Source organism: Bubalus kerabau, chromosome 22 (genome assembly GCF_029407905.1).
Source record: "Bubalus kerabau isolate K-KA32 ecotype Philippines breed swamp buffalo chromosome 22, PCC_UOA_SB_1v2, whole genome shotgun sequence".
Classification (NCBI taxonomy): domain Eukaryota; kingdom Metazoa; phylum Chordata; class Mammalia; order Artiodactyla; family Bovidae; genus Bubalus; species Bubalus kerabau.
Window position 1 is genome coordinate 42,195,896 of NC_073645.1, and position 27,822 is coordinate 42,223,717.

General features: G+C 45.0%; 2 protein-coding genes across 6 annotated transcripts in view; one reads left to right on the plus strand and one right to left on the minus strand.

Annotated features, from left to right (window-relative positions):
• The window catches only part of MCMBP (minichromosome maintenance complex binding protein), a 35,989-nt gene extending 29,923 nt beyond the window's left edge, over nt 1-6,066 (minus strand). For 2 of the 3 annotated variants that reach the window (XM_055560651.1, XM_055560652.1), the window contains exon 1: nt 5,722-6,066. In XM_055560651.1, the coding sequence (XP_055416626.1) occupies nt 5,722-5,779 (58 nt within the window). In that variant the 5' untranslated portion in view covers nt 5,780-6,066. The remainder of the gene's footprint in view (nt 1-5,721) is intronic. The other variant, XM_055560650.1, reaches the window with a different exon arrangement.
• A 15,258-nt stretch (nt 6,067-21,324) lies between these two features.
• SEC23IP (SEC23 interacting protein) overlaps nt 21,325-27,822 on the plus strand; it is a 37,914-nt gene continuing 31,416 nt past the window's right edge. For all 3 annotated transcript variants that reach the window (XM_055559839.1, XM_055559840.1, XM_055559841.1), the window contains exons 1-2: nt 21,325-21,657; nt 26,477-27,009. In XM_055559839.1, the coding sequence (XP_055415814.1) occupies nt 21,495-21,657; nt 26,477-27,009 (696 nt within the window). In that variant the 5' untranslated portion in view covers nt 21,325-21,494. The remainder of the gene's footprint in view (nt 21,658-26,476; nt 27,010-27,822) is intronic.

Consider the following 27,822-nt stretch of genomic DNA (forward strand, 5'->3'; position numbering starts at 1 on the left):
CATTTCTCCAAATGAGATATACAGAAGGTCTATATGCATGTGAACAGATACAATATACTATTACATTACAGTAATGCAAACTGAAATCATAATGAGATATCACTTCACCCCCATTAGGATGGCTATTATTAAGACGTTGAAGTGGACTGGAGAAACTGGAACCCTCATACTTTGCTGGTGGAGATGTAAAATGGTGCAAATACTTTGGGGAAAAGTTCTAACGTGAAATTACCATATGGCCCAGCAATCATACGCAGAGGCATATACCCAAGAGAACTGAAAACATGTATTCACACAAAAACCATGTGTATTCATAGCAGCACTATTCACAATAGCCAAGTGTCCACCTATGGAGAAATGGATAAACCACACATGGCATGTTCATGCTATGGAGCACTGTGTGCAGTCGCGGAAAGGAATGTAGTACTGACACACGCTACAACATGCATGAACCTTGACGACATTATGCCAGGTTAAAGAAACCAGACTCAAGAGGCCAGAAGTTGTGATTCCATTTATATGAAATGTCCAGACTAGGTAAACCATGGACAGAAGTCCTCGAGTGGTTTGAAGAGGATGGTGGATGGGGCAATCGGGAGTGACTGCTAACATATATGGGGCTTCTTTCTGGGGTAACAGTAACAATGTGCTGATGGCTGCACGTTCACAATGAATAAACTAAAAACCACTGAACTGTACATTTTTAAATGGTGAATTTTGTGTTATATCTCAATGCAAAAAAAAAAAAGAACTATAATTGGAAACAGTTAAAGAAGTGGGACCCTCAGTGGGAGAAAAGCAGCACGTGCTTACTCTTCATTTTATACTGTAACACTGTTTTTTTTTTTAACCATATGCAAATTATTCAATAATTTTAAAATTCATATAGATACACATGTATGTATCTATACATATACATGTGTGTGTCTATGTGTGTATATATACATGCCTTTTGCCATGGCTCACAAATCCATTCCTCCCTGAGAACGTCCCCCAGTGGGGAGGTGTGGGCCTCAATAGTTATGACCATCCATTACGTAACACTGCCCTGGCAGTGGCTGACTGGCCCATGAGTGAACCACTGACTCCATGCTGGGCCAATCAGATCCTCTAACCCTAAAATCTGGGATTAAGATAAAGATGCTGGAACGTCTCTGGTGGTTCATCTGCTAAGACTCTGCCCTCCCCATACAGGGTGCCCAGGTTTGAACCCTGGTAAGGGAACTAGGGTTAGGGTCCCACATGCCTCAGCTAAAGACTTGCATGCCGCCACAAATACCGGAGGTCCTACATGCTGCAACTGAGACCAGGCATAGCCAAAAAAATATTTTTTGGAAAAAATAAAGATGCTAGCTCAAGCGGGTTGGAACTGACAAGTGAAACTGGGAGCCCTGGACTAGAGAAAGGTAAAGTTTGTGCGCAGAAATGAACATAGCCTAGGGGAGAAAACTGAGATGTGCTGCTTGGTTGGATTTCTGCTAGCTTTCCAATTTCACTCTGTAGTCTCCTGGGTTATCAAACCACCTGCCCTGCCTTTGGGTTCTATAGCCTTAAAATAAATTACTTTTTGGCCTGAATATTCATTGGAAGGACTGATGCTGAAGCTGAAACTCCAATGCTTTGGCCACCTGATGTGAAGAGCTGATTCATCTGAAAAGACCCTAATGCTGGGAAAGATTGAAGGCGGGAGGAGAAGGGGACGACAGAGGATGAGATGGTTGGATGGCATCACTGACTAATGGACATGAGTTTGAGTGAGGTCTGGGAGTTGGTGATGGACAGGGAGGCCTGGCGTGCTGCAGCCCATGGGGCTGCAGAGTCGGACACGACTGAGCGACTGAACAAGGGCCAGGTGGTAGGAAGGTCCAAGGTGGGTACAGACAGAAAGGAATGAATCATGGTGACAGCAAAAAATCAGACAGACTTTTAGATGATTTTACTATTGCTTTAAATTTGCTAAAATGCTAGTGATAAGATACTACTCCCTTCTCTCCTCCACACATCAGTGACCTTTTTCTTCTAAGAGCTAGTCTAATTCTAGTTCTGTTAGATATGACCAAAGTGCCTTGAATATAACTGAAACTAACGATCTTGACCCAACCAACAATCTGAACATAAAGAAATCTGAGTTGATGAGCATTCCTACTTATTCTGAAATCAAAGCAGTTATTAATTCAAGTGAAAAAAAAACTTTTTTAAAAATAAAAAATAGATTAAAAGAAAAAAGTATACAAAACTTTTTTTTTTTTTCCTCTCATTTACAACGCCTGCTTCTGTTTAAGGGAAGCAAGTTGTTACAGGTTACTAATGAACAATCACTGTGGGGACCAAGCCATCAGCATTATGTACATAATCGAGCTCAATATGAGCTTCCCGGGTGGCTCAGACGGTAAAGAATGCGCCTGCAATGCAGGAGACCGGGGTTTGATCCCTGGGTTGGGAAGTTGCCCTGAAGAAGGAAACAGCAACCCACTCCAGAATCCCATGAACAGAGGAATCTGGTGGGCTACAGTCCATGAAGTCGCAGAGCTGGACACGACTGAGCAATTAACACACACACACACACACAGAGCTCAATAAAGTATTTCTAAATCTTAAGTCTATGGACCTCAATGTTCTATATATAAAATCTTTTAGAAACTGGAATAGAAACAGAAAAAGCATTTTATGAAAGCTTATAGGGAAAAATTTACATATGAGCATTTGTAATATGGCAGATACAAATTCAAAATACGCACTGGTTCACAAAGATGAATTATGATTCATATAGTTGTGATTGTGGTCACTAAGACAATTTCCAAGTTTCTTATTTGAACCAAGAAAAAAGAATTAGGATTTGCATGTGAAAGTAACTCATACCTGGTATGATCATATTCTCTGAACCAATATAATGTCCACCAAGACTGTCTTTAGTTAAGTTTGTGGTGACAGTAACCACCCCAGTTTACACCATTTCTGATTGATTAATCAGTCTTTTCACTGCCTCTGCTCAACACACATTCACAGAGAACTCTTTTTAAAAAAATCTTATTTTATTTTTTGGCTGAGGAGCATGTGGGATCTTGGTCCCCTAACCAGGGACTGAACCTGTGCCCTGCACATTGCAACTGCGGAGCTTTAACCACTGGACCACCAGAAAACCCCTCATGGAGGATTTTCGATGTACAGGTACATTCTAGGCAAATAAAACAGATACACATCCTAAAACCCCCAGGATTAAAACAGCCAAGGAACCCAGGAAATGAGTGATTTCAACAACATGCTTTACAAGTTAATTTTCAGGCTTCACAGGATCCTATAATTATATGCAGCAGAAGTTACCTAACTCAGGTTCCCAAAGAAGAGTAAGATTTAGCCAGGAAAATAGAAGTGGGAGAGGAAGTTGTGACCAGACAAAAGGAACAGCCTATGCAGAAAGCTGAGTGGCATGGTTTAAGATCAGAGAACTGGAAGAAGGTTCACTGTGAGGGGGAATACAGTGATGAGGTCTGAGAGCTGGGCAATGTGCCTGCCCAGTTGTGTCTGACTCTTTGCGACCCTATGGACTGCAGACCGCCAGCCTTCTCGGTCCACGGGATTTTGCCAGGAAGAATACTGGAGTGGGGTTGCCATTTCCTTCTCCAAGGGATCTTCCTGACCCCAGGATCGAACCTTCGTCTCCGGGGTCGCCTGCATCACAGCTGAATTCTTTACCACTGAGACACCAGAGCTGGGCAGGGGTGGGGCCAAAAGGCCTCATAAACCACAAAAGATGAGTATTACTTTTCTTTCTGGGGGAAAAATGGATTTAAAACAATTTCCTATTAGACCAAAGAGTCTACAAGTTTAACACCTCACTTCTCACACAAACATACTTGTAATGTTGTTATTATAAAGCTATCCAATGCCATATATTCACAGTAATAGGAAAATATAGCAAAAATACGCATTATACATGAAAGCAGCCTCTACAAAAACATCATGACTATAAGACAGGATTAGTTTCTTCTCTGCAAGACACAACCTGTATGAGAATAAGACATTCTAGAGGAAAAACACATCAACAAGGTCCAGGTCACCAACAATACACAAACTTCACAAAATACTGTATAGCCAGAGTTTTATATCCAAATTACACCTATTATACTATAATGAGTTGTTTGCCTCTTAGGGTCCTACAAGCAGGAGACAAAATCTGACACAAACAGATTCAAATATATACCAAATATAAAATCATCTCATTTATCCAGCCAGACTAGGACACGGAGATGTCTCATAAATTTTCTAAACATCAATTAAGCACCGAAACTTACTTACTTTTGAATGATGTTCCCTAAAAAACGTCTCTGTGTCTGCACCCTCTTAAACCTACTGTGCAATTTAATGTTCACTCCACATTTTAAGGCCATTATTTCGGAAAACAATTATGGGTTCTAGTATTCATTACGAGCATCAATTACTAGGATTTAGTAGAGAGACATATGCCCCTTTTTGAAAAGGGCCGTGGATGGATATACAGGGATTAAAAAAATTTTTTTTTAAAACACTATATACGTAGTTTGAAATTTCTCCTTTAATAGGTTGTCAGTGTTCACTAGCTACAACCTGGATGCCTACTCAGGGCTTTTCCTAATTTGCTGCCTTTAGTTTCAGCCTGGGAAACCAGAAAACTGAACAAGTTCAAATCACAAGGAAAACGAATAAAGAGTTGCTGAGTGAGCCTTTCCTGCAAGAAATGCATTTTCTGGCACCCGTTTTGGCTGCTGGGGACTACTTAGCTTCTTAATAAGCGTTCACACTAATATTCCACAAGGTCTTAAGTGAGGAAGGCCACTTTACAAGTTCAAGTTACCTCCTGACAAGTCAGGTGTTCTGATCTTACACACTGATTCCTGGTTGGGTTTGCTTCCACCACTCCTAAGTGCAAAAGACATGCGGGGTGGGGCCAAAATGCCTAGTGAACGGCAACCAGACCTAAATTTTCCTTAGTGTACCCTACCCGAAAAGTGTCATTAACCATGACTGCAAGTGCAATTTCCTGAGCTTGCCTGCCACATGCTAAGCTCTTTCTATGCAGGAACGCATCTGAGTTCGTTCACCATTTCTTGCAAGCTCTGGCCCAAGAGGAGATGGGGAGACGAGACAGGTTTTAAAGGTGTCCTAACGGAAAAAATCTAAGTTATCACACTAAATCTTATCTCGAAAATGGAAGATGTGTGTAATACGGGAGTTACAGCCAACTTCTGCAGCGAGCGAGCGAGCAAGCGAGCACTCCCCCCACACACCGGAAGTTTTGAAATGTCCTGCGGGCTTCCCATAGGCAAAGTGCTTTTCGCTTCAGACCATCTCTGCGGGTCCTCCCGAAAGCTTCGAGGACCCCCAACCTCAGAGTCCGGCCGCACGGGGGGCTCGGGGGCCGCCCGCGGGGCCACGAAAGGGGAAGCGAGGCCGGCAATTACGGCCGGCCGCCGGCTCCTGGCGGCGTAACCTTGGCCGCTCGCGAGTCGCGAATCGGGCAGGTGGGAGGCACCTGCGGCCCGGGCCCGGGCAGCCGCGGCCCGGAGTCTCCGGGCGGGAGGGGGTTGCCGAGCGCCGGCGGCGCAGGCCCGGCTGACCGTCTCGGCCGCTCGAGCCCTCGAGGCGGCCCCGCCTGGGCGCCGCGCGGCAGGGTCCGGGCCCCGGGGGCTCGGTGAACTCGGCGGCCCGCCCGGCCCCCGCCCGCCCCCCGGCGCCGCCACTCACCGAAGAAGCCCTGCACGATGCCCAGCGGGTGGCTGAGCCAATCCTCCCCACAGGGCATCTCGCCGACGGGCCGGAGCCGGCGCGGCCCGGGCGTCCCGCGCGCCTCTGCTCTTCGTCGGGGGCTCGGCCGCTCCTCGCCCGCGCCCTCCCACGCAGGGGAAGCCTCGCGGCGCGGGCCGCCCGGCCTCCCCGCGCCTCAGGGAACGGCGGCGGCGGCGGCGGCTGTGAGGCGCTGCCGGCGATGGGCAGGCGGCGCGTGCGGGCCCCCAGCCTCCACTTCGCACAATGGCGGGAAATAGGCGCCGCCGCCGCCGACCGCGCTGCCGGCGACCTGGGTGGAGCTCGTGCGGGGAGGGGCGGCGGGAGCGCGCGGCGCGGCCCCGCGGCAGGGAGGCGGGGCGGCCTTGCTCCGGGGAGGGGGGCGGGGCTCGGCGGGGCGGGGCCGCGGCGGCGACGCGGCGGCAGGGCGGTCGCCATCTTGGAGACGGGCGAGGGGAAGGGCAGGGGTGGCCTCGCGAGCATGCCGCGTGGTTACTTGAGGGCTGCATATTGCTAGGTGTCTCTCCGCAGACTCGGAAGGAGAAATTCCCGAAGTCTGGTTTAATCTGTTTATAGTGTCGAGGCCTTGCACAGGTCGGAGACCTCAACAGTCCAAAAGCACAAGCGCAAAGAGACCTCAAAGTTATCTCTGGGCAAAATTAGAAGGTAACGTTGCCTCCGGTGTCTGCCCACCTCGTCCCGCCTCTTGGTGTTTTTTTTGTTTTGTTTGGCCAATGGCAACTCTTTTGTTTGGTTCCGTGCTAGAAACCCTCTGTAGTGATTTTCCTCCCCTGGATCAAGTCTTCCCTCGACTGGATCAAGACAGTGGTATCTGTACACAGAAAAGATCTGGTTAATAGTAACCTTTGATGAGGAAATTTGGAAAATATCCCAGTTCTGTAATGAAACAGCCCCTAGATCTGGAATATATTGGAGAAAAACCTCCCTCTCATAACCTGAAATACAGCGTATTAACAGAAGGATGATCTGAATGCGATCATCTCCACTCCCTAAAAAGTGGGGAGCTGGAGAACTGAACTCAGATCTCAAGCCCTCCTTAGGGCAAAAGGGTTTATTTTGTATCTGTCACTGTGAACTAATTACATTCCTCTGAATCTGGTGGTCAAGGCTGGTTGAATCCCCGGATATGGAAACTGAAGCTATGGAGACCTGATCACGCAGGGCCCTCTGTACTATTTGGAACCATTTTACATAAGGAACTCTGGCATCCACAGATATCTGTTCCTAGAACCAATTCCCTGCAATTGATACCAGGGAATGACTGTGATTGGCATATTATACTATACATCTGGCTCTTGTGAGTTTGGGTGAGCTGAGAAAATGGTTTCAAATCTTTGGCATTACTACTTCTTTCATTCATTCACTTAGCAGAGAAGGGCTCGAGATTCCTGGTATTGCATAGAGAAATCTCCTATTTAGCTTTGTGGCCAGTAAAATGCAAATTAAATGTATGTCATGGACATCTGCTTTTAAATTATAATTTCAATTTGCTGTATATGAAATTGCACCTGGACACCAATTCAGCAGTGGCTAAGAACACTTCAGCTTTTGGTTTCTCCCTCTGTAGTCAGTGATTTGTAGACAATTGTTCAGATTTAACTTTAAGAGACACTGTGATCCTACTGAAATGTAATTGCTTTATAATGTGAATAATTTCACCCTCTAATTTTCCTGTTTTGACACTACTAATGAGTGGTTATGAAAACTTAAAAGGCCAAGGGAAGGTCCTTAAGAGTACTTCTCTATGGCAAGATTAATTTTCCCACTGCTGTCAATCACACTTCCCCCACTCTCAAGTCTGTATTTTTAAGAAGGGCATTAAGGGACTTCTGTGATGGTCCAATGGTTAAGAATTTGTCTTCCAGTGCAGGGGACCCAAGTTGATCCTTCGTGGGGAAACTAAAATTCCAATGCTGAGGGGCAGCTAAGCTGGTGGGCTACAACTACTGAGCCCATGTACTCTAGAGCCTGTGTTCCACAACGAGAGAAGCCCCCATGGACTGCAACAAAGACCCACTGCCTTCATGTTATGTACAGTTCAGTGAGAGACTTATGACTGAATAATTATCCATTTACAACCATGATAGATACCAGGAAAGAAAAAGTGAAGTTCTGTAAAAGGAATGAATAGCACCATCTAGTCTAGAGAGGGAGGGTTTTGGGGAAAGGATCCTTCAGGGATTTCCTGAAAATGTGACATTTTTCACTAGGACTTGAAAGATAAATAAGAGTTAGCTAGGTGAAAAGCGTGAGGGAAAATTATTCCAAGTCTTAAGGCAAGGAAAACAAAAACTTGAATAGAAAATTAAGAGTCACAATTTATATCATGACAAAGCTCTCAAGAGTATTTAACAGCATAATAATGTTAAATTAGAATATTTATCTAAGCAACATTATAATTCAACTTTAGGAAGCTAAGGGGATGAGGATGTATAGGATTCATATATGTGATAGGATAAAGAAGATTTAAACCTCATCTTAAACCTGGGAAGTCAACACATAATTCAAAGGAGGAAAAAAGGAAAACTCAGAAGTGACAATATAATGTTAATTTGAAAATACAGAAATACTGAAACAATCAGCAGAAAGAATTGAATGTTGTTGCCTCCAGGATGGGGTAAAAGTTTCTTGTAAACATTTGCTTATTTTCTATGTACTTAGCATGAATTCAACCTCAGCTGCACTGAAATTTCCACTAGATTATGAGATCTCTGAAGCAGTGATTTTGGTATTTTTATGCTGTATTGTTCCCAAGTACCTAGAACAGTGTCTGATGTCATAGATGTACAATAAATAGTTGCTGAATGGATAATGCATACTTTCCATTAATTGCCTAAATCTCCTTTCTAAATAGACGCATTGAGTATTTTTTTAATTAATTAATAAATTATAATTTTGGCTGCTCTGGGTCTTCATTGTGGCAAGCGGGGGCCCTTCTCTAGTTGAGGTGTGTGGGCTCATTGTGGTGGCTTCTCTTGTGGTAGAGCACAGGCTCTAGCGTGTGCAGGGCCAGTGATTGTGGCTGCCCCGTGGCATATGGAATCTTCCTGGAACAGGTTTCAAACCTGTGCCCCTGCATTGGCAAGCGGCTTCTTAACCACTTCCCCAGGGAAGTCACATCAGGTATTTTATACACATTATTTTCCTAAAGTCCTTTGTCCTATTCTGATCTGGTTTGTTGCCCTCTACTTCTGGTGCAAAACTGTCTTCTTAGGGTCTCCCACCACCATTATCCTAAAGATTCTCTTCTTTAGGTTCATCTTTTCATTGAGACTTCAAAAAAATGTTTTCTCCTTTCAGGGTTGTGGAAAGTTTGTCCTGGGAAGAACTGCATTTCCTAGCTATGAAGTGTAGGGGAGGTTTGTTGCCTGGCTAGGAACTACATTTCCCAGGCTTCTTTGATGCTAGGCAGGGATATATGACTAGGTTTACCAAAGCAGCCAAGGGAAAGTGTATCTGGAACTTCCACTTCAATTTCTTAAGAATTTGGCCTTGGATATGTTCTTTGTTCTTTCCTGATGGATGGGGTGGTGATGTCTCGAATGACCTTGTGCTAAAGCCAGCCTAGATTTTCATATGAACATTGCATTCTGAGATAGCTTTTTTTTTTTTTTTTTTTACAGCTGCTAGCATTACTCTAAATAATACAGAAATTATTTTCAGAAGTGATGTGCTACCGTAACAAAGAGAAAAGGCATAACGTGGCTCTAGTTTAGTGCTTGGATAGTGGATGACAATAGATGAAAGACACAATGCCCCTGGGAATGCTGAAGATTTATTTGGGCTGTTGGCAATAGAGAGAACACACATTCAGGAGAGGTGGTTTTTTTTGCACTGGGTCTGTGTTGCTGTACATGAAATTTCTCTAGTTGCAGGGCGTGGGGACTACTCTCTAGTTGCGCTGAGCAGGCTTCTCACTTTGGTGGTGACTTCTCTTGTTACAGAGCACAGGCTCTAGGGTACGTGAGCTCAATAGTTGTGGCGCTCAGGCTTACTTGCCCCAAGGCATGTGGAATCTTCTAGGACCGGGGATGAACCCACATGCCCTGCAATGGCAGGGAGACTTTTAACCTCTGGACCACCCGTGACCTCCCTCAGGAACATTTTAAAGAGTTAAAATTGGAGATTTTATAAAAGAGTCACTGAGGATGGGGTTAGTCTTATTTTGGTAAGTGCAAGAGCCTCCTTTACAGTTTAGCCCTTTCTTAGAAAACAAAAGGGAGGAGTAATTTTCTTTATTTTTTGACCATGCTGTATGGCTTGCAGGATCTTAGTTTCCTGACCAGGGATTGAACCTAGGCCCCTGCAGTGAAAGCGCCAAATGCTAACCACTGGACTGCCAGGGAATTTCCAAGGAGGAATTTCTAACCATCCCTATTTTCTGGGGAGTGAGGGAAACAAATAGGAAAGTTGGCATGTACCAATCCATTGCTCTACTGTCAGAGGATGTGGGTCAGAGTTCTATTGTTAAATGCAGTCTGGCCATTGTTTGTGTATTCAGTCTCCCAGATGTATTGTGCAAACCACATATGTAATTTAAAAGTTAAAATTTAAAAAGTAAAAAGAAACAAGTAACACTTTTTTTTTAATGAGCTTTCTGAATACATTTAAAAGGATAAATAGTCCTTTCAATCAGAGAAGGCAATGGCACCCCACTCCAGTACTCTTGCCTGGAAAATCCCATGGACAGAGGAGCCTGGTAGGCTGCAGTCCATGGGATTGCTAGGAGTTGGACACGACTGAGTGACTTCACTTTCACTTTTCACTTTCATGCACTGGAGAAGGAAATGGCAACCCACTCCGCTATTTTTGCCTGGAGAATCCTAGGGATGGGGGAGCCTGGTGGGCTGCCATCTATGGGGTCGCACAGAGTCAGACACAACTGAAGCGACTTAGCAGCAGCAGCAGCAGCAGCGGTCCTTTCAATGGAGAGAAAAAGAACAGACATTGCTCTGGCACAGAGTGGTAACACTAATTTTAATAATATATTTAACCCAATATGGGTTTCCCTTGTGTCTCAGCTGGTAAAGAATCTGCCAGCAATGTGGGAGACCTGGGTTCGATCCCTAGGTTGGGAAGATCCCCTGGAGAAGGGAAAGGCTACCCACTCCATTGTTCAAGCTGGTTTTAGAAAAGGCAGAGGAACCAGAGATCAAATTGACAACATCCGCTGTATCATTGAAAAAGCAAAAGAGTTTCAGAAAAACATCTATTTCTGCTTTATTGACTATGCCAAAGCCTTTGACTGTGTGGATCACAATAAACTGTGGAAAATTCTGAAAGAGATGGGAATCCCAGACCACCTGACCTGCCTCTTGAGAAACCCACATGCAGGTCAGGAAGCAACAGCTAGAACTGGACATGGAACAACAGACTGGTTCCAAATATGAAAAGGAGTACGTCAACGCTGTATATTGTCACCCTGCTTATTTAACTTCTATGCAGAGTATATCATGAGAAACGCTGGGCTGGAAGAAGCACAAGATGGAATCAAGATTGCTGGGAGAAATATTAATAACCTCAGATATGCAGATGACACCACCCTTATGGCAAAAAGTGAAGAGAAACTAAAAGGCCTCTTGATGAAAGTGAAAGAGATGAGTGAAAAGTTGGCTTAAAGCTCAACATTCAGAAAACTAAGATCATGGCATCTGGTCCCATCACTTCATAGGAAATAGATGGGGAAACAGTGGAAACAGTGTCAGACTTTATTTTTTGGGCTCCAGAATCACTGCAGATGGTGATTGCAGTAAAAGACGCTTACTCCTTGGAAGGAAAGTTATGACCAACCTACATAGCATATTCAAAAGCAGAGATATTACTTTGTCAACAAAGTCCGTCTAGTCAAGGCTATAGTTTTTCCAGTGGTCATGTATGGGTGTGAGAGTTGGACTGTGAAGAAAGCTGAGTGCCGAAGAATTGATGCTTTTGAACTGTGGAGTTGGAGAAGACTCTTGAGGGTCCCTTGGACTGCAAAGAGATCTAACCAGTCCATCCTAAAGGAGACCAGTCCTGGGTGTTCATTGGAAGGACTGATGCTGAGGCTGAAACTCCAATACGTTGGCCACCTCATGCGAAGAGTTGACTCATTTGAAAAGACCCTGATGCTAGGAGGGATTGGGGGCAGGAGGAGAAGGGGACCACAGAGGATGAGATGGCTGGATGGCATCACTGACTCGATGGACATGAGTTTGAGTGAACTCTGGGAGTTGGTGATGGACAGGGAGGCCTGGCGTGCTGCGATTCATGGGGTTGCAGAGTTGGACACGACTGATTGACTGAACTGAACTGAACCCACTCCATTATTCTGGCCTGGAGAATTCCATGGACTGTATAGTCCATGGAGTCACAAAGAGTCAGACACGACTGAGTGACTTTTACTTTCACTTTAACACAACATATAAAAATATTGTAATCTGTACAAATAATCCATGTGAAGACTATTATCTTTTTTAAATCTAATTCATCAAAATCCAGAGTGTATTATATACTGATAGCACATCTCAATTCAAATAGCCACATTTCTAATACTTAGTAACCACAGCTGGGCATAGCTACAAAATCAGGAGAGCTGTAAGCACAGGAGAAATTGGGGCCTTCCTGGATTGAAAAAAACAACAACAACAACAATGTGGTATTCAAACTCAAGGAGAATTTATTCAAAGGTGTTTTCAAGGATCGGTCCTTTAAGGCTTCTCAGGTAAACTAAAGAATCTAGCTTTGTAGCAAAGGTCAGATCAAGATTGTAGCTTGGTTTTAAATGACCTCAAGTTAACCACCATTGAAAGTCACTCAGTCGTGAGCTACTGTTTTTGACCCCCATGGATTATACGGTCTGTAGAATTCTCTAGGCCAGAATACTGGAGTGGGTAGCCTTTCCCTTCTCCAAAGAATCTTCCCAACCCAGGGATCGAACCCAGGTCTCCTGCACTGCAGGCGGATTCTTTACCAGCTGAGCCACAAGGGAAGCCCAAGAATTCTGGAGTGGGTAAGCCTATCCCTTCTCCAGTGGATCTTCCCGAGCCAGGAATTGAACCGGGGTCTCCTGCATTGCAGGCCGATTCTTTACCAACTGAGCTATCAGGGAAGCCATAGTAACCACTGTTACGCTCAGAGAAAAAAGAGCTCAGGTCAGACACGGAAGTTACTTTACTGGAAACAGCAAACCAGGGGCTGGCCTGAAAGAGTCTGTAACTGTTCAAGCCTGAAAGCAAGTTTCAGGCTGCAAACTCATACCAACAGGAAGTAAACTGCCAAAGCTGTACTGCCCCTAATGAGGATGTACTTCCCAATGCCATTTCACTTATGGCCTTAGATGACCACGGTCAAGGAGAAGCCCCCCAGAGGGCAAAGCCAGGGCCAGTAAGGACTGTGGATGGGGGTGGGGGTTATTTACAGAGAACCAAACCAAAGACAGCCAGGACTAACCACAAATACCCTCCACTGTCAGGGCAGAGGTATTTTCAGTTTTTGTCTAGAAGGACTCAATCATTTCTACGAAACAGAGAGTACTGTGCTTTCCATTCCTCTTTGATTCCTAGCGGAAGTCTCCATTGCAGTTACCCTGTTCTTGCTCCACAACCATCTATTGAGTGTCTCGTAGTCACAGCTCCCGAGGAACCACATCCAGAATCACTGGGAAAAGCTGAGCTGCCCAGAGATCCTGGACTTTTAAACTGAAGGCAGCTGGTTGCCACCCTTGGGGCATGAGCATGTTCCATCTGGGAAGAAAGCTTGGTAAATGGTGGCCAGAGGGATAGACTGCCATGGCAATTGTCATTTGCCCACCAAAACCTTCTTCCTCCATTGTTATAGGACTGTAGTCACCAGAACTGTGGTTACCCAAGTGTGGAGTGTTATTTCCCAGCTCTTCTTGTACCTAAAGGGTACCCTTTTGTCTAAGTTCACACTAGTGGAATGTGACCCAAAGTGATGTGTGTTAACTTCTGTCTTATTTCTCTTAAGGGACATTTGGACTCTGTGGCGGTCCAGTGGCTAAGACTCCATGCTTTCACTGCAGGGGCCATGGGTTGTATCCTGGTTGGGAAACTAAGATCCCACACACCTCACAGTTTGGCCAGAAAAACAACATGGGACATTGTCTCTGAAGTGAGCTCACCTCTTCTTATTGCCTTGGGGGGCAGCCTTAGAAGTGCTATGTTGAAGACAAAAGCTGGTCACCAACATGTACTCTTGTGTGAGTGAGAAAGGAACATCTGTTTGAACCATTGCATTTTTGGGTCTTTTTGTTTGGGAATGTGCTTGAATTCCCCTGTACACCTGTGTTGGATATCCTGTTACTTGCAGCCCATATAGGAAGACTTAGCCTTATTCCTTTATTTTTGGTGGTGCCCCTCCATCATATTCTTAGAAAGTCTGCTTGAGAGGTAAATATTTTGGGAGCTGAATTTCTGTGCATCTGACCTGTTTTTATACTTTCGGAATCTGTATGGATCTTTGTCTCCTGTGCTCAGATGTGTTTTTTCAGCTATTGTGCTGAATACTGAAGCACCCCCCGACCCCCTTCCCCCTTTTTTTTTAAGATTAAAAAAAATTTTTTTTTTTGGCTGTGCTGGGTCTTCCTTGCTTTGCTCAGGCTTTCTGTAATTGTGGTGAGTGTGGGCTACTTTTCTTTGCAGCGCACGGGCTTTAGGGGCGTGGCCTTCAGTCGTTGCAGCACAAGGGCCCAGCGGTTGCTGTGTGATGGCTTAGTTGTTTCTCGGCTTGTGGAAGCTTCCTGGACCAGAGATTGAACTCTGTCCCAGGTGGTGTTAGTGGTAAAGAATCGGCTTGCCAATGCAGGAAACGAAAGAGACACGAGTTCAATCCCTGGGTCGAGATGATCCCCTGGAGAAGGAAATGGCAACCCACTCCACTATTCTTGCCTGGAGAATCCCTTGGACAGAGGAGCCTGGCCGGCTACAGTCCATGGGGTTGCAGTGAGTTGGAGACTACTGAGTAACAGAGCACAGCAGTGTCACCAGGGAAGTCCACAGATTTATTTTTTAATGGATCATTTTTAAAGTCTTTCCTGGATTTATTACAATACGGCTTCTGTTTTATGTTTTGATTTTTTGGCCATGAGGCATGTGGGATCTCGGCTTCCTGACCAGAGATCGAACCGGCACCCCCTGCATTGGAATGTGAAGTCTGAACCACTGGATTGCCAGGGAAGTCCCACTAAACTCTTTTAATTTGGAAACCGGTATCCTTCATTTCTGGATATAAATTTTTTTCTTGATGATTCCCTCCCCTGCATGTTCTGTCTTTTTTAGCAGAGCTCTTAAAATGCAAATACTGGTTTTTCTTGCCTGGTACTCTTAATTTTCTTAGGTTTCTCGCCTAGCTTCCATCTGTTTTTGTTTTCCTTTTTGAGAAAATTTCTCGTATTTATTTTCCTTATACTTACTTTCTTGTTTGTTCCCTAAATATTTCTTTTCTTTCTCAAACAGCACCCTGATCCTGTTTCTTGGTTGCAGATCCCTCTGAAGATATTACTGATAGATTTTTTAAAAGTCCCTGCCTTCCTGTGTGGGTTATTTCTTCTAAATTGCCATTTCCTGTTCCTTTTGTGGGTTATGTTTGGATCACTGTCTTTCAGGTTAATGACTTGTCTCAATCATGTGGTAAATAAACTTAAAGTGTGGGGACGGCCTCCCACCTGTGCTTCTTCTGATCACAGCTGTCAGCCTGAATTAACACCCAGCATGTCACCTTGTATAGAAAGCAACACAAACCCTCCTCCAAAAGAATGGCCATTTCTGACATCGACAGCATGAGGCTCTCTGCCCACTACCCCCAATTTCCAAATCAGTCACATGTGAGCTGATGCCTCCTACATCTTGTTTTAAGCCCGGACTTCTTTCTTCAGTTTTAGAGCCATCTAATTGCTGGGTATCTCCATTTTTATGTTCCACTTTGTCCGCCTGTTGCTCTGTGTTCCCTGAATCAGAAATTAGCACACTTTCCATCCAGTCTCCTGTGCCTTGTCTCCCTGTTTACCTGCCTTGCCAGGTGGACGTGAGTGTGGAAGAGAGGGCTGCTGCTCCCCAGGGTGTGAACTGTCAGGACTCTGCTGGTCTGGCCATTCTTGTATCCCCCATGTCTGGCACAAGGGCAAGTTCACATAATAGAATTTGCTGACGGAATGCCTGAACAAAAAAGTGTGGGGACTAAAAAGGTGTTTGGGAGCTCAGAGCAGGTAAATGGGTCTGGTGGTTATTTTTTGTCTAGATGAGTTTATTTTTATATGAATCAGTTCAGTCGCTCAATCGTGTCTGACTCTTTGTGACCCCATGGACTGCAGCATGCCAGGCTTCACTGTCCATTACCAACTCCCAGAGCTTGTTCAAACTCATGTCCATTGAGTCGGTGATGCCATCCAACCATCTCATCCTCTGTCAACCCCTTCTCCTCCTGCCTTCAATCTTTCCCAGCATCAGGGTCTTTTCTAATGAGTCAGTTCTTCACCTCAGGTGGCCAAAGTATTGGAGCTTCGGCTTCAGCATCCATCCTTCCAATGAATATTCAGAACTGATTTCCTTTAGGATTGACTGGTTTGATCTCCTTGCAGTCCAAGGGACTCTCAAGAGTCTTCTCCAATACCACAGTTCAAAAGCATTAATTTGTATAAAAATATTTATACGAATATTTCATGGAAATAGGAATGTAGCAAGAGGGTCTGGGTAGTAGAATAAAAAATTGTAAGTGGAGATTCGTAGGTGTTTCTCTATTTACATCTGGGATCAGGCTTTCCCAACACTGGGCTCAGCAGCGGCCCATTTCTGCTGCCCATATGCAGACGCACCCCTGGGCACACTTGGCGTTGCCCACAGGGCAGCAGGAGCAGTAGCTCTGATTTGCAGGAGGTGCATTTGCAGGAGCAAATACTAAGAGTGGGGGCAGGTTCAGGAACCACCAGAGGCTCACGAGCACTTAGGGTTCATTTTGAGTTGAGTTGAGGCTAGATGTCCAAATCAGTGGCTAAGAAGACATTTGGGCCAGTGGCAGGGGAATTCTGGGCTAGCTGATTGTGAGCTAAAAAAGAACCTGCCTGCCAATGCCGGAGATGCAAGTTTGATCCCTGTGTCTGGAAGATCCTCTGGAGGAGGAAATGACAACCCACTCCAGTACTCTTGCCTGGAAAATTCCATAGACAGAAGAGCCTGGCGGGCTACAGTCCATGGCATTGCAAAGAGCCGGATACGACTGAACAACGGAGCACATCACATGCTGCTTGGGCTGTCTTACTGGGGAGCCCTGATTTAATTATCTCTAGATGTTTGGCACCCCACTCCAGTACTCTTGCCTGGAAAATCCCATGGATGGAGGAGCCTGGTAGGCTGCAGTCCATGGGGTTCCTGAGGGTCGGATACGACTGAGCGACTTCACTTTCACTTTTCACTTTCATGCATTGGAGAAGGAAATGGCAACCCACTCCAGTGTTCTTGCCTGGAGAATCCCAGGGACGGTGGAGCCTGGTGGGCTGCCATCTATGGGGTCGAACAGAGTCAAACACGACTGAAGTGAGTTAGCAGTAAGCAGATGTTTGTTCACATGACCCCAAGAAGAGTCTGCTAATCTCCTGCCGAGAGGTTGAAGACGTGGCATCTAGTGTTTTCGGAGCTAAGTGGAAAATTGGGCTGGGATTGTGGAAGAGAGTGTTTTATTTCTCAGTATGTACATATTTGCTCTATCTTCCTCCTGTTTTGGGCTTCCCTGGTGACTCAGACAGTAAAGAATCTGCCTGCAATGCAGGAGACCCAGGTTTGATCCCTGGGTGGGGAAGATCCCTTGGAGAAGGGAATGGCAGCCAACTCCAATATTCTTGCCTGGGAAATCCATGGACAGAGAAGCCTGGCAGACTACAGTGTAGGGTTGTGGAAGTGTTTTATTACTTAGTATGTACATAGTTGCTTAATCTTCCTTCTGTTTTACCCTGTCCAGAAGGAAAACTCAGTCTTTTTCCTTTAAGGGGGATGGTCAGTAGTCTAGAGTAGGGGGTGGGTCAGAGCGGGGGGAGGGGATCTGTTTAAAAAGTTTTCTCCAATCCTAATTCCAGGACCTCTGTTTTCCACTGGACCGCCACTTTCAGAGGTGCCTGAGGTTATCAGGTCCTAAACTTTTTGGTGATCCTATGGTGCAAATAATGCTGCTTTTGAGCTCTCCCCATTACTGGTTTGCTAAATCATCTAATACTTGCCCTTTGTTTTTTTTGGTAAAATCTTGTTGCTGTCAAATCGTCCCACATTCTCCTCATCCTTACCGGTGTATGCCTAAAAAAACAAAAACAACAACAACAAATCAAACAAACCTGTTTGTGCTTTCAACAGAGTTTTAGGAAGAAAATGAAGATCCAGCTGCTCAGTCTGACATCTTTGCCCAGAAATCACTCCTATTTCTGTTCACTCCGACTGCAATTGCTCTCCTTTGAGTCACCATCATTGCTCAGCTGGCCACTGCAGCAGGCTGCCAACTGTTCTTTCTATGCTCAGGTTTGCTCTTTCCTTATCTATTTTATTACACTGAAGTCAGAGTGAACTTTCTGCAGAACAAATATTATTTCTCCACCCGCCTTTAATCCTTTCTTTCAGTCCCTTCTGTTCTTAACTTGTAAGGACTGTGTATCAGCTGGCCTTGATCTACTTTTCATTCTTATCTCCAGGCTTTCTCCCACTTGTTCACTGGGCTCCAGCCATGCTGTAACTCAGGTTTCTTTTATTACATTCAAATATGACATCTTAAGGCATCCCTACATACTGTAATTTTATCTGTTAGTTGTCTCTTCCCACATCCTCCAACCCCTCTCCTCCAGCTTTTCTGGTTAACTTCTACTCATTCACTTTCAGGTTTCAACTTAAATATGTTTTCTTCAGGAAAGCCTTTCATGTGGCTCCAGACAAGGTAAGCCCTTTGTTGATGGTCTGATTGTTCTAAATACTTGCTATCCCTCCCCTAGAAAGGTTACAACTCCCTCTCCTGATGGTGTCAATATTCCACATAAGACACTTTGGGAAATTTTACATTATCACTTTCATCACACTTTATTGTTATTATGTGTTTAGTTGTCTGTCTTTCTGACCAGACTGTAAGCTGCAAGAAGGAAAGGTCCTGTGTCTATCTTATGTACCATGGTATCCCCAGGGTTTAGTATACCACCTTGACCACTCACAGTAATGGCAAAGTCCCCTTGACCAAACTCTACCATGGCTACTAACAGCATAAGGCCATGTCCCCAGGATGAATCCTGTCCCCCTTAAAATGCCTGCATGAGAAAGCTCAACAATGCAGGGAGAATTGACAGTTCTGACCTAAACCAGGTGATAGGCATAGAGGCCCCTGATCCTCCTCCCTTAAGTAGTTACTTTAGACAGTCAGCTACTATAAATCTTCTTTCTGCCCCTTTGAGATATAAAGCTTTTGTCACACAGAACTGTATTCTCAAGGACTTGACAGCTCCTCTCAGCCTGGTGGGTGCCAGCATGCATGCCATGTCACTTAGTCGTGTCTGACTCTTTGCGACCCCATGGACTGTAGCCCGCCAGGCTCCTCTGTTCATGGGATTTTTCAGGCAAGAATATTGGAGTGGGTTGCCATGCCAACCTCCAGGGGATCTTTCCCACCTGGGGACCGAACCCACATCTCTTACGTCTTCTGCATTGGCAGGTGGGTTCTTTACCAATAGTGCTACCTGGGAAGCCTGGTGGGTACCTTGCTTTAACTTGTACCACTGCCTGTCATGAAGATATGAAAAGTTAATTCCTCCTCCACATAAGTGCCAATTAACAAACCTGGGTGGCCTAGTCACATGTACCAGCAACCCATGACACTCTTCAGTGCTTTCCTTAGCTTTTTGTTTTTTTTTCTCTTGACAGTAAGCATGCTGCTGCTGCTAAGTCACTTCAGTCGTGTCTGACTCTATGCGACCCCATAGACAGCAGCCTACCAGGTTCCACCATCCCTGGGATTCTCCAGGCAAGAACACTGGAGTGGGTTGCCATTTCCTTCTCCAATGCATGAAAATGAAAAGTGAAAGTGAAGTCGCTCAGTCGTGTCCGACCTTCAGCAATGCCATGGACTGCAGCCTTCCAGGCTCCTCCATCCATGGGATTTTCCAGGCAAGAGTACTGGAGTGGGGTGCCATTGCCTTCTCTGACAGTAAGCATACTAAATAGTTATTAGGTAATAAACGGGTACTATGTTAAAAAGCAGACATTACTTTCCTGACAAAGGTCCATCTAGTCAAAGCTATGGTTTTTCCAATAGTCATGTATGGATGTGAGAGTTGGACCATAAAGAAAGCTGAGCACCAAAGAATTGATGCTTTTGAACTGTGGTGTTGGAGAAGACTCTTGAGAGTCCCTTGGACTGCAAGGAGATCCAACAAGTCAATCTAAAGGAAATCAGTCCTAAATATTCATTGGAAAGACTGATGCCAAAGCTCTGATATTTTGGCCACCTGTTTTGAAGAACTGACTCATTGGAAAAGACCCTGATGCTGGGAAAGATTGAAGGCAGGAGGAGAAGGGGAGGACAGAGGATGAGATGGTTAGATGGCATCACCGACTCAATGGACATGAGTTTGAGCAAGCTCTGGGAGTTGGTAATGGACAGGGAAGCCTGGCGTGCTGCAGTCCATGGGGTCGCAAAGAGCTGGACATGACTGAGCGACCGAACAGCTGAGGGACATGATAGTTTCGTTATTTCAAAGCTTTCTTTGGGGTTTCTCCTATAGCTTTCTCCTATCCTCCAAGAAGTTATTTTTTTCTTTCATAATCTAACTATATGAAAGATAATCATACCCAAATTATCCACAATAAACTAGTCAGATTATTGTGGATGGGTAGAGGTGGACACGACTTAGCCACTAAACCAGCACCACCACTATAGAAAGCTGTTAAAAAGTCACACACCCAAACATCAATTCTCTCTTTTCGCTTTTTGGCTTAAAATCTTCAAAAGTTTTACCATTTCTTTTTTTTCCCCTTCTGGTGAAAACAAAAACCATCCAAAATTTATTCTCCAACAGACAGCAGCAGCAGGTAAAAACTACAGGGGTTTCTCCGCATATCATGCATTCAGGAGACATTATTAACTAACAAATGAGAAATCCTCTGGTGTATTTTCTGTAAGTTTTACCATTTCAGTTTCTGGACCAATGACAAGAATTCAGTTCAGTGCAGAATGTGTGGATGGGTAAGATGCGGATATCTAGTCAGAGCGGGTAAGCTGGTCTATACCTTGGCCACAAATGGCCCACACACCTCTAGTCCTCCTTTGGTCTGCTGCTAGCAATATGTTACCTACACGTGCAGGCTTTCGCACTTCCTCAAAATCTTACCTAGTTAAACGCTCCTGTTGGTACTTTATGGAAGCACAGAGTGCCCCCCGCAACCCGAGACTTGCAGTGTCGATTCGTACTTTTATCTACAAACAGCAGCACCCCATCTCCCACGCTCCAGCCCCAGCCTGTCCGGCCCCGCCCGGGCAGTGGCCGACGCTGTCACTTGCTAGGACCCAGGCGCGAGGTCGCAGTCGCCATGTTCCTTTCTGGCGGCCCCGTTGGAGAAGGCAAAGGGAAGCTGAGCGGCCGCCCGGAGTTTCGGCCCTTGTGCGCAAGTGCGGAAGTGTGTTGGCCCCGACTGCGCTCAGTTTCCGGCCGGTGTTTCCGCACCGGCCGCCCGTAGACGTGTAACGGACGGTGGGCCGCAGCCATGGCCGAGAGGAAACCTAACGGTGGCGGTGGCGCCGCCTCGGCCTCCTCGTCGGGCACTAACTTACTTTTCTCCTCCTCGGCCACGGAGTTCAGCTTCAACGTGCCCTTTATCCCAGTCACCCAAGCCACCGCTGCCTCGGCCTCCCTGCTCTTGCCCGGAGGTAGTAAGGAGATGGAGATCCGGGTGGGCAAGTGTGGGCGGGGGGCGTGAGGTGAAGGGTCGGACAAGAGGCTTTCCTTTGCCTGGATCAGACCCTCTGCTACCTTGTCAGGGCAGTTAGTGGCCAGATTTGAGTAGCTTCGGGACTTTGGGGTCTTGGGAGCGGGGGCCAAGCTCTTCGTCAAAGGGACTTGTTCAAGTGCTGGCCACTCCTGCACTGGCATTCCTCACGTTTTTGTTAAATATCTCCTGGTGAGCCAGGTGCTTGCAGGGAAGGTAAATTATTACCGCCTCTCCTCGGATACAGTAGACTATCTCTTAGGGTAGGCTCGTAATACTTGCAAAGCAGAGGTATAGAACACAGTCATCTTTCAAGGCCGTGCCTCATTTTCTGTTAGAAGCTCTTGCTTGTTCTCTTAGGTACCCACTCCTATGTTCATCTTAGCACTTTGTACGTATCTTTATTAGTGTGTGCGGAGCTTGCGTTTTCATGATTATGCGGCATAACCCAGAGCTGGTGTTAGGAGCACCGACTGTATTCCAATCCTAGCCCTGGCAGTAACTTGCTGTGTGATCTCAGGCATGTTACTTCACCCCTCTGTGCTTCGTTTTCCATACATGCATAGCCTCCCAGGGCTGTCATGAGAATTGAATTGATTTTTGTGAAGCACTGAATATAGCGTCTGGCACATCATGTTGCATAAACGTTTGTAAAGTAAGCGTGTCTGCCTGTTTGTTTGGACTGTGAGCTGTGTGAAGTTTGCAGCTATGACTTATTTACCTTTTTATTTCTAGGATCTTGTTTAGTGCCCAGCACATAGCTCCTCAGGAAATGGTGAATATTTTTCTCTTGAATAATTTGTTCTTATTTGGAGGACCAAGGAGAGTTTCATGGAGAGGTGAAAAAGGGCGAAGCGGAGCAGTACACGATGGTTCTGCTCTGGTGTCATGTTTCTTCTTGGCGCTTACCCCCTGACGTGGCCGCATCTTTGTTTATCTTGACGCACTAGCACGGAAGCTGCATGAGAGAGCAGGAACTTATACCTAGAACACATCTTGATAGGCTGTAGGCAGATTTCTATTTCTATAGAAACGTGAATGAATGAAAGGGTGGGAGTTAGGAATATGTTTGTCTTGTTTTGATAGTGTGGCTGAAAGGTTCCACATTGCCATTTTTGGTGGAGGACCAGCATGGCTGGAGCAGAATGCTTTTGGAGGTTGCAGGATGTAACCAAATAAATACGGCTGTACATGGGGTTCTCGTACCATCCTCTGCTTCACAAATGTTTGGTTCATGCCTATGTTCCTTTATAATATTTTGTTTGTGTCTGTCACTGTCAGTAAATGGTTAACATCTTCATTGTCAAGTACAGGGTAATTTACCTGTCTTGAAAGCTATTGTTTCTTGGAGATGGTTTATTATTTAATAAGAAAATTAGTTTTAGAACTAAAATTCTTTAACAAATATTTTTCTACCTTTAACAAAGATTTGATCATTAGAAGTCCATTCAGTGAATTTCCAGAGACAAAAGGAGAACCGATGGCATTGGAAGCAGCGATGAATCAGTGTCAGTGAAAGAGGCATACAGGAAGCAGTTTCATTCACTCAGCAAACGTGGACTGAGCAGCTTGTTTGCCAGGCCCTGTTCCCAGTGTCAGAGAGACAGAGAGGAGCAGATAGCATTGTCCCCGGTGACTGCACACTTTTACACACTGTGCCCAGCTGTGTAAGTGGTTGTGGTCCAGGTTTGTGATGGCTAAAAAGAGGGATTGATAGGCTGCTGTGAGAGCCGTGGCTGTCAGGCTGGCTGACCAGGGAGCAGACATCCCTTAGATCTTTAGAACTTTACAGAGGAGGTGATTCTTAAGCTGAGTGTTGAAGGATACATAGGAATTAGGAAGTCTGGGGAGACAGGCATTTGTAAAAGTCTGGAGGTGTGAGAGAAACCTGCAGATTTGGTGGGATTTTGAGGTAGGTGCTCACATTCTCTCTCCCCCTCAACTCTTTCCTTCTTGGCCAGTCCTCCTGCCTCCTACCCCGCCACTCCCCCAGGTCTATGTGACTAGAGTGAATGCAGGGGAGTGGCTCAAGTGGTTAGTGGGGGAACCAGGTCATGAAGGGCCTCATACAGCACATTAAGGAGCTCATAGTACATCCTGTGTGGTGTGCGGGTGCCCTTAAAGGGTTCTAAACAGGGCAGTGACATTAGACATATGTTTAGTCTTTCTGAGATTGCACCAGAGTAAAGCTGACTGTAGCAGAAGTGTCCAGTCTGGATGCCACTGTGAGTCAGGCAGGAGCGAGTGGCACTCTAGCCCTGGTGTAGGTGAAGAGCAGGAAACAGAAGTAAGAGATTTTTACACCATCAAATTGTTGGGACCTTTCATGCATTGGAGAAGGAAATGGCAATCCACTCCAGTATTCTTGCCTAGAGAATCCCAGGGGCGGGGGAGCCTGGTGGGCTGCTGTCTATGGGGTCGCACAGAGTCGGACACGACTGAAGCAACTTAGCAGCAGCAGCAGCAGTGACTCACTGAGGGCCAGACTGTCCAGTGTACAGGCTCTTTATCTGTTCAGTTTCAGCTCCAAGGTACAGGTCCACCCGGCATATAATAGATACTGTGTACTTACTTCTTTAATTGAAGATCTAAATGATTAAATGGAAGAGAAGGAGGAGTCTCAGGAGGTTTCTGGTTTTCATGTCTGGATGGATGTTGGTAGACATCCGTTGAGGTAGTGAGATTGTAAAAGGAGCACATGAAGGGGGACCGTTAAGATGATGGTCGAGGTTTACTAAGCTTGAGATGTATGTGTCTGAACCTGCCAAAAGTACTGAGGAGGCAGTTGGGAAATAGGTTCTGGGGCACATACGATCAGTCTCAGTTTGGGACCGAGTTGGGAGTGTCACAAGTATACAGGCGCTTATTAAAGATACGGTCTTGATGCCAAAGGTGTCCACATGTAATTAGAAAGTGCCCCTGAGGTGAGACTGGCAGCTTGTTGAGATCAGTATTTTGTTTGTAAAGGATGGTAATCAGAGAAAAGTTTGTTGTATCAGATTGATCCCAAGTTGCTTTAAAGGATGAAGGACACAGAGGTTTTCCCCCTGCTTTCAGATGTTGAGAGATGAACTGAAGTCTGAGTCCAGGTGAGGTTCATGGGAATGGAGAGAGAGGATAGGAACCGGAAATGTTATCAGAGAAGTAGAATGATAAAAGCAGAAAGGGAGCCTTGCTCAGGAAATGGTATTTTAATTACAAAGAAACAGTTCAGAGGGGTATTTTGAATAGTGGAGTATCTCAGTTAAATTGATGTGTGAAATATAACTGGGAGCAGCCTAACAGCTGAAGGCCACATTCAGCAGCAGAGGTCAAGAAGGAGCTCTGAGCTTGAAAGGTCACACTTTGGCAGGTTTCAGGGACAGGGACCACAGTCTGCCTGTGTGTTGGGAAGGGGTCCACCATTCTGATGTGCTTTGTGCCTCCAGTGGTGGGAGATTAGAGAGATTTGAAGAAAAGGGGTTGAGATGGGAGAAAGAAAAGATGAGGAAGAGAAAGGTGATGTTCCAAGCTAAGGACTCATAAGAGTTTCTAAGGAAAACTAGACGACTTTTTAGGCCTTGTAGAAGGAAAATCGGAGAAGGCAATGGCACCCCACTCCAGTACTCTTGCCTGGAAAATCCCATGGATGGAGGAGCCTGGTAGGCTGCAGTCCATGGGGTTGCTAGGAGTCGGACACGACTGAGCGATTTCACTTTCACTTTTCACTTTCATGCATTGGAGAAGGAAATGGCAACCCACTCCAGTATTCTTGGCTGGAGAATCCCAGGGACAGAGGAGCCTAGTGGGCTGCCGTCTATGGGGTCGCACAGAGTCGGACATGACTGAAGCGACTTAGCAGCAGCAGCAGAAGGAAAATATTATTTTACAACTTGGTAGCGAAAGAGAGAATAAAATAATATAGTTTGGTGCCAAAATACCAACAGTGAAGATCATGTTTGGCAAAGGGAAGTGAGGAGACCTTCCCTTTGTTAGAAATGACTTTTTTTTATACTGATTGTCATTCTCTAATGACGATTACCTGGTTGTGATACCGTGTGGTTTTAGGGATGGTAGTGAATGGTTGACCTACTTTGCCTCGGGAATGCCAGCGCCTCATGTTCACTTGTATAATGAGTGCTTTGTAGGTAAGAGCCCTGACACACCTTTTCTTGTCAACAGAGTTAATATCTGTACTTTAGCTTCTTGTTGTTACTGTATAAATAAAGTTCTGTGTATTTGGGTAGCGGAATAATGTTTGAATTGTTTCTTACTAGGAAAAAAATCATTCAAAATAACATCTAAAAGTAGTAGGTACAAATTTTGTTTCCATTTTTTGAAAAATTCTCCTGTATACAAATGTGGGCTTCCCTGGTGGCTCAGATGGTAAAGAATCTGCAGGAGTGCAGGAAACCAGGGTTATATACAAATATGTCTACATAATTTATACATATTTACCAAATAAATAGTATGTAACTATATTTATTTTAAAAGTATGGAAAGGTGTGTATTAACATATTAACAGCGTTAACAGTGATTGTCTCTGGGAGGTGAGCTTACGGATGAGTGCGAGGTTTCCCTCCTTTTGTTGTTTCTTACTGGTATTTTCTAGTTTTTCATTTCAAAGAAAAAAGAAAAACAAGTTTTTCATTATTGTCTTTAAGGCAGAAATGTAAGTTTGAATAACAAAATAAGAGGTATAATTGCTAGACCTGCCATATAGAATCTTGTCCAGAGTGACAGCATCCCTTTAAACCATGTGCCCTCCTGTTCCCTTGCAGAGGATTCCACTGATGTGGGTGAGGAGGACAGCTTCCTTGGGCAGACTTCTGCTCACACATCTACCCCACAGACATTTAGTTACTTCTCTCAGGTATCAAGCAGTAGTGATCCTTTTGGGAATATTGGACAGTCCCTGTTAACAACTGCAGCAGCATCAGCTGGACAATCAGCCTACTCCAAGCCCCCAACGTCTCTGCCTTTTACAACTGGATCCCAAGATGTGTCGAATGCATTTTCATCATCCATTTCGAAGGCGCAATATGGTGCTCCACCTGCTTCACAAATCGGAATAAATCCTTACCCGCCTTCTCAGCCTAGTAATCTCCCTCCTTCGAATTTTGGGAGCCCGCCACAAGGAACGCCCCAACAAGGATACAACCCGTATCGCCACACGGCTGTCAGCAGCAGGGCCAGTCCTTACATCGCGCCGGCGCAGCTGCAGCAGTGCCAGACACCGGCTCCTGCTTCCCATCCTCCGCCCTCCGCACCCCCCGTTCACACGTACCGGGTGCCTCCAGGGTCTTTGCCGCCGGTATGAAGACATGCTTTATATCTTTATATCATTCACTGTAATTCTAATCCCTCTCATTTTTACCTGTGCTTTGATGACAAATTATTTTCAGGTGGTTTTTTTTTTTTCGTAAGCTATATGTTTTGAAGTAAACAATCTTTTAAAAGTAGCTCATTGAATGGTTCATGTTTTAGGTTATAGTTTGTATTTATGGAAGTAATAATTTATTTTAATGCATTAACCGTATGCCAGTATTACCAGATTTAATATAAGATAGCAGTAACAAATGTCATCTGGAGATATGTGAGAGTCGAAGGAACTATTATCAGCTTCTCTTTTTTTAATTATACTGCCTGATCAAAACACTCAATTACTGGGACTAAAATTGATTACTCCAATAATTTATTTACATTTATAAAGTTTGAATCTAGACAGACTATCTCAGACAGATGATGGAATAACTTTTGCCTTGGGTAAATTTTATGAAATTCCTTTATGCTTCCCCCCATTCCCCGCCCCTAATTTTTCAGCTGACTTCCAAAGGGAAGTGAATTGAATCAGAAAAAGGGAAATGATTGAAAAAAAGAGTCAAGAACCCAGTGTGGCAGGGATAATGGTACTGTAGTCAGTGGCGATAGAGAATGGGCTCCATTTTACCAACTAATCTAAATCATACCGGTATACAAACTCTTGGTAACGGTGGATTTCAGCAGATTGGTAGCATGTAATGTAAGTTAGTATACTTGTTTGCTGATGAAACTTTGAAGAGTTCTGATTAAAAATGTTTAAATAATTTTAAGTAAACTGTTGCAAAAATAAGAAATAGGACAAAGA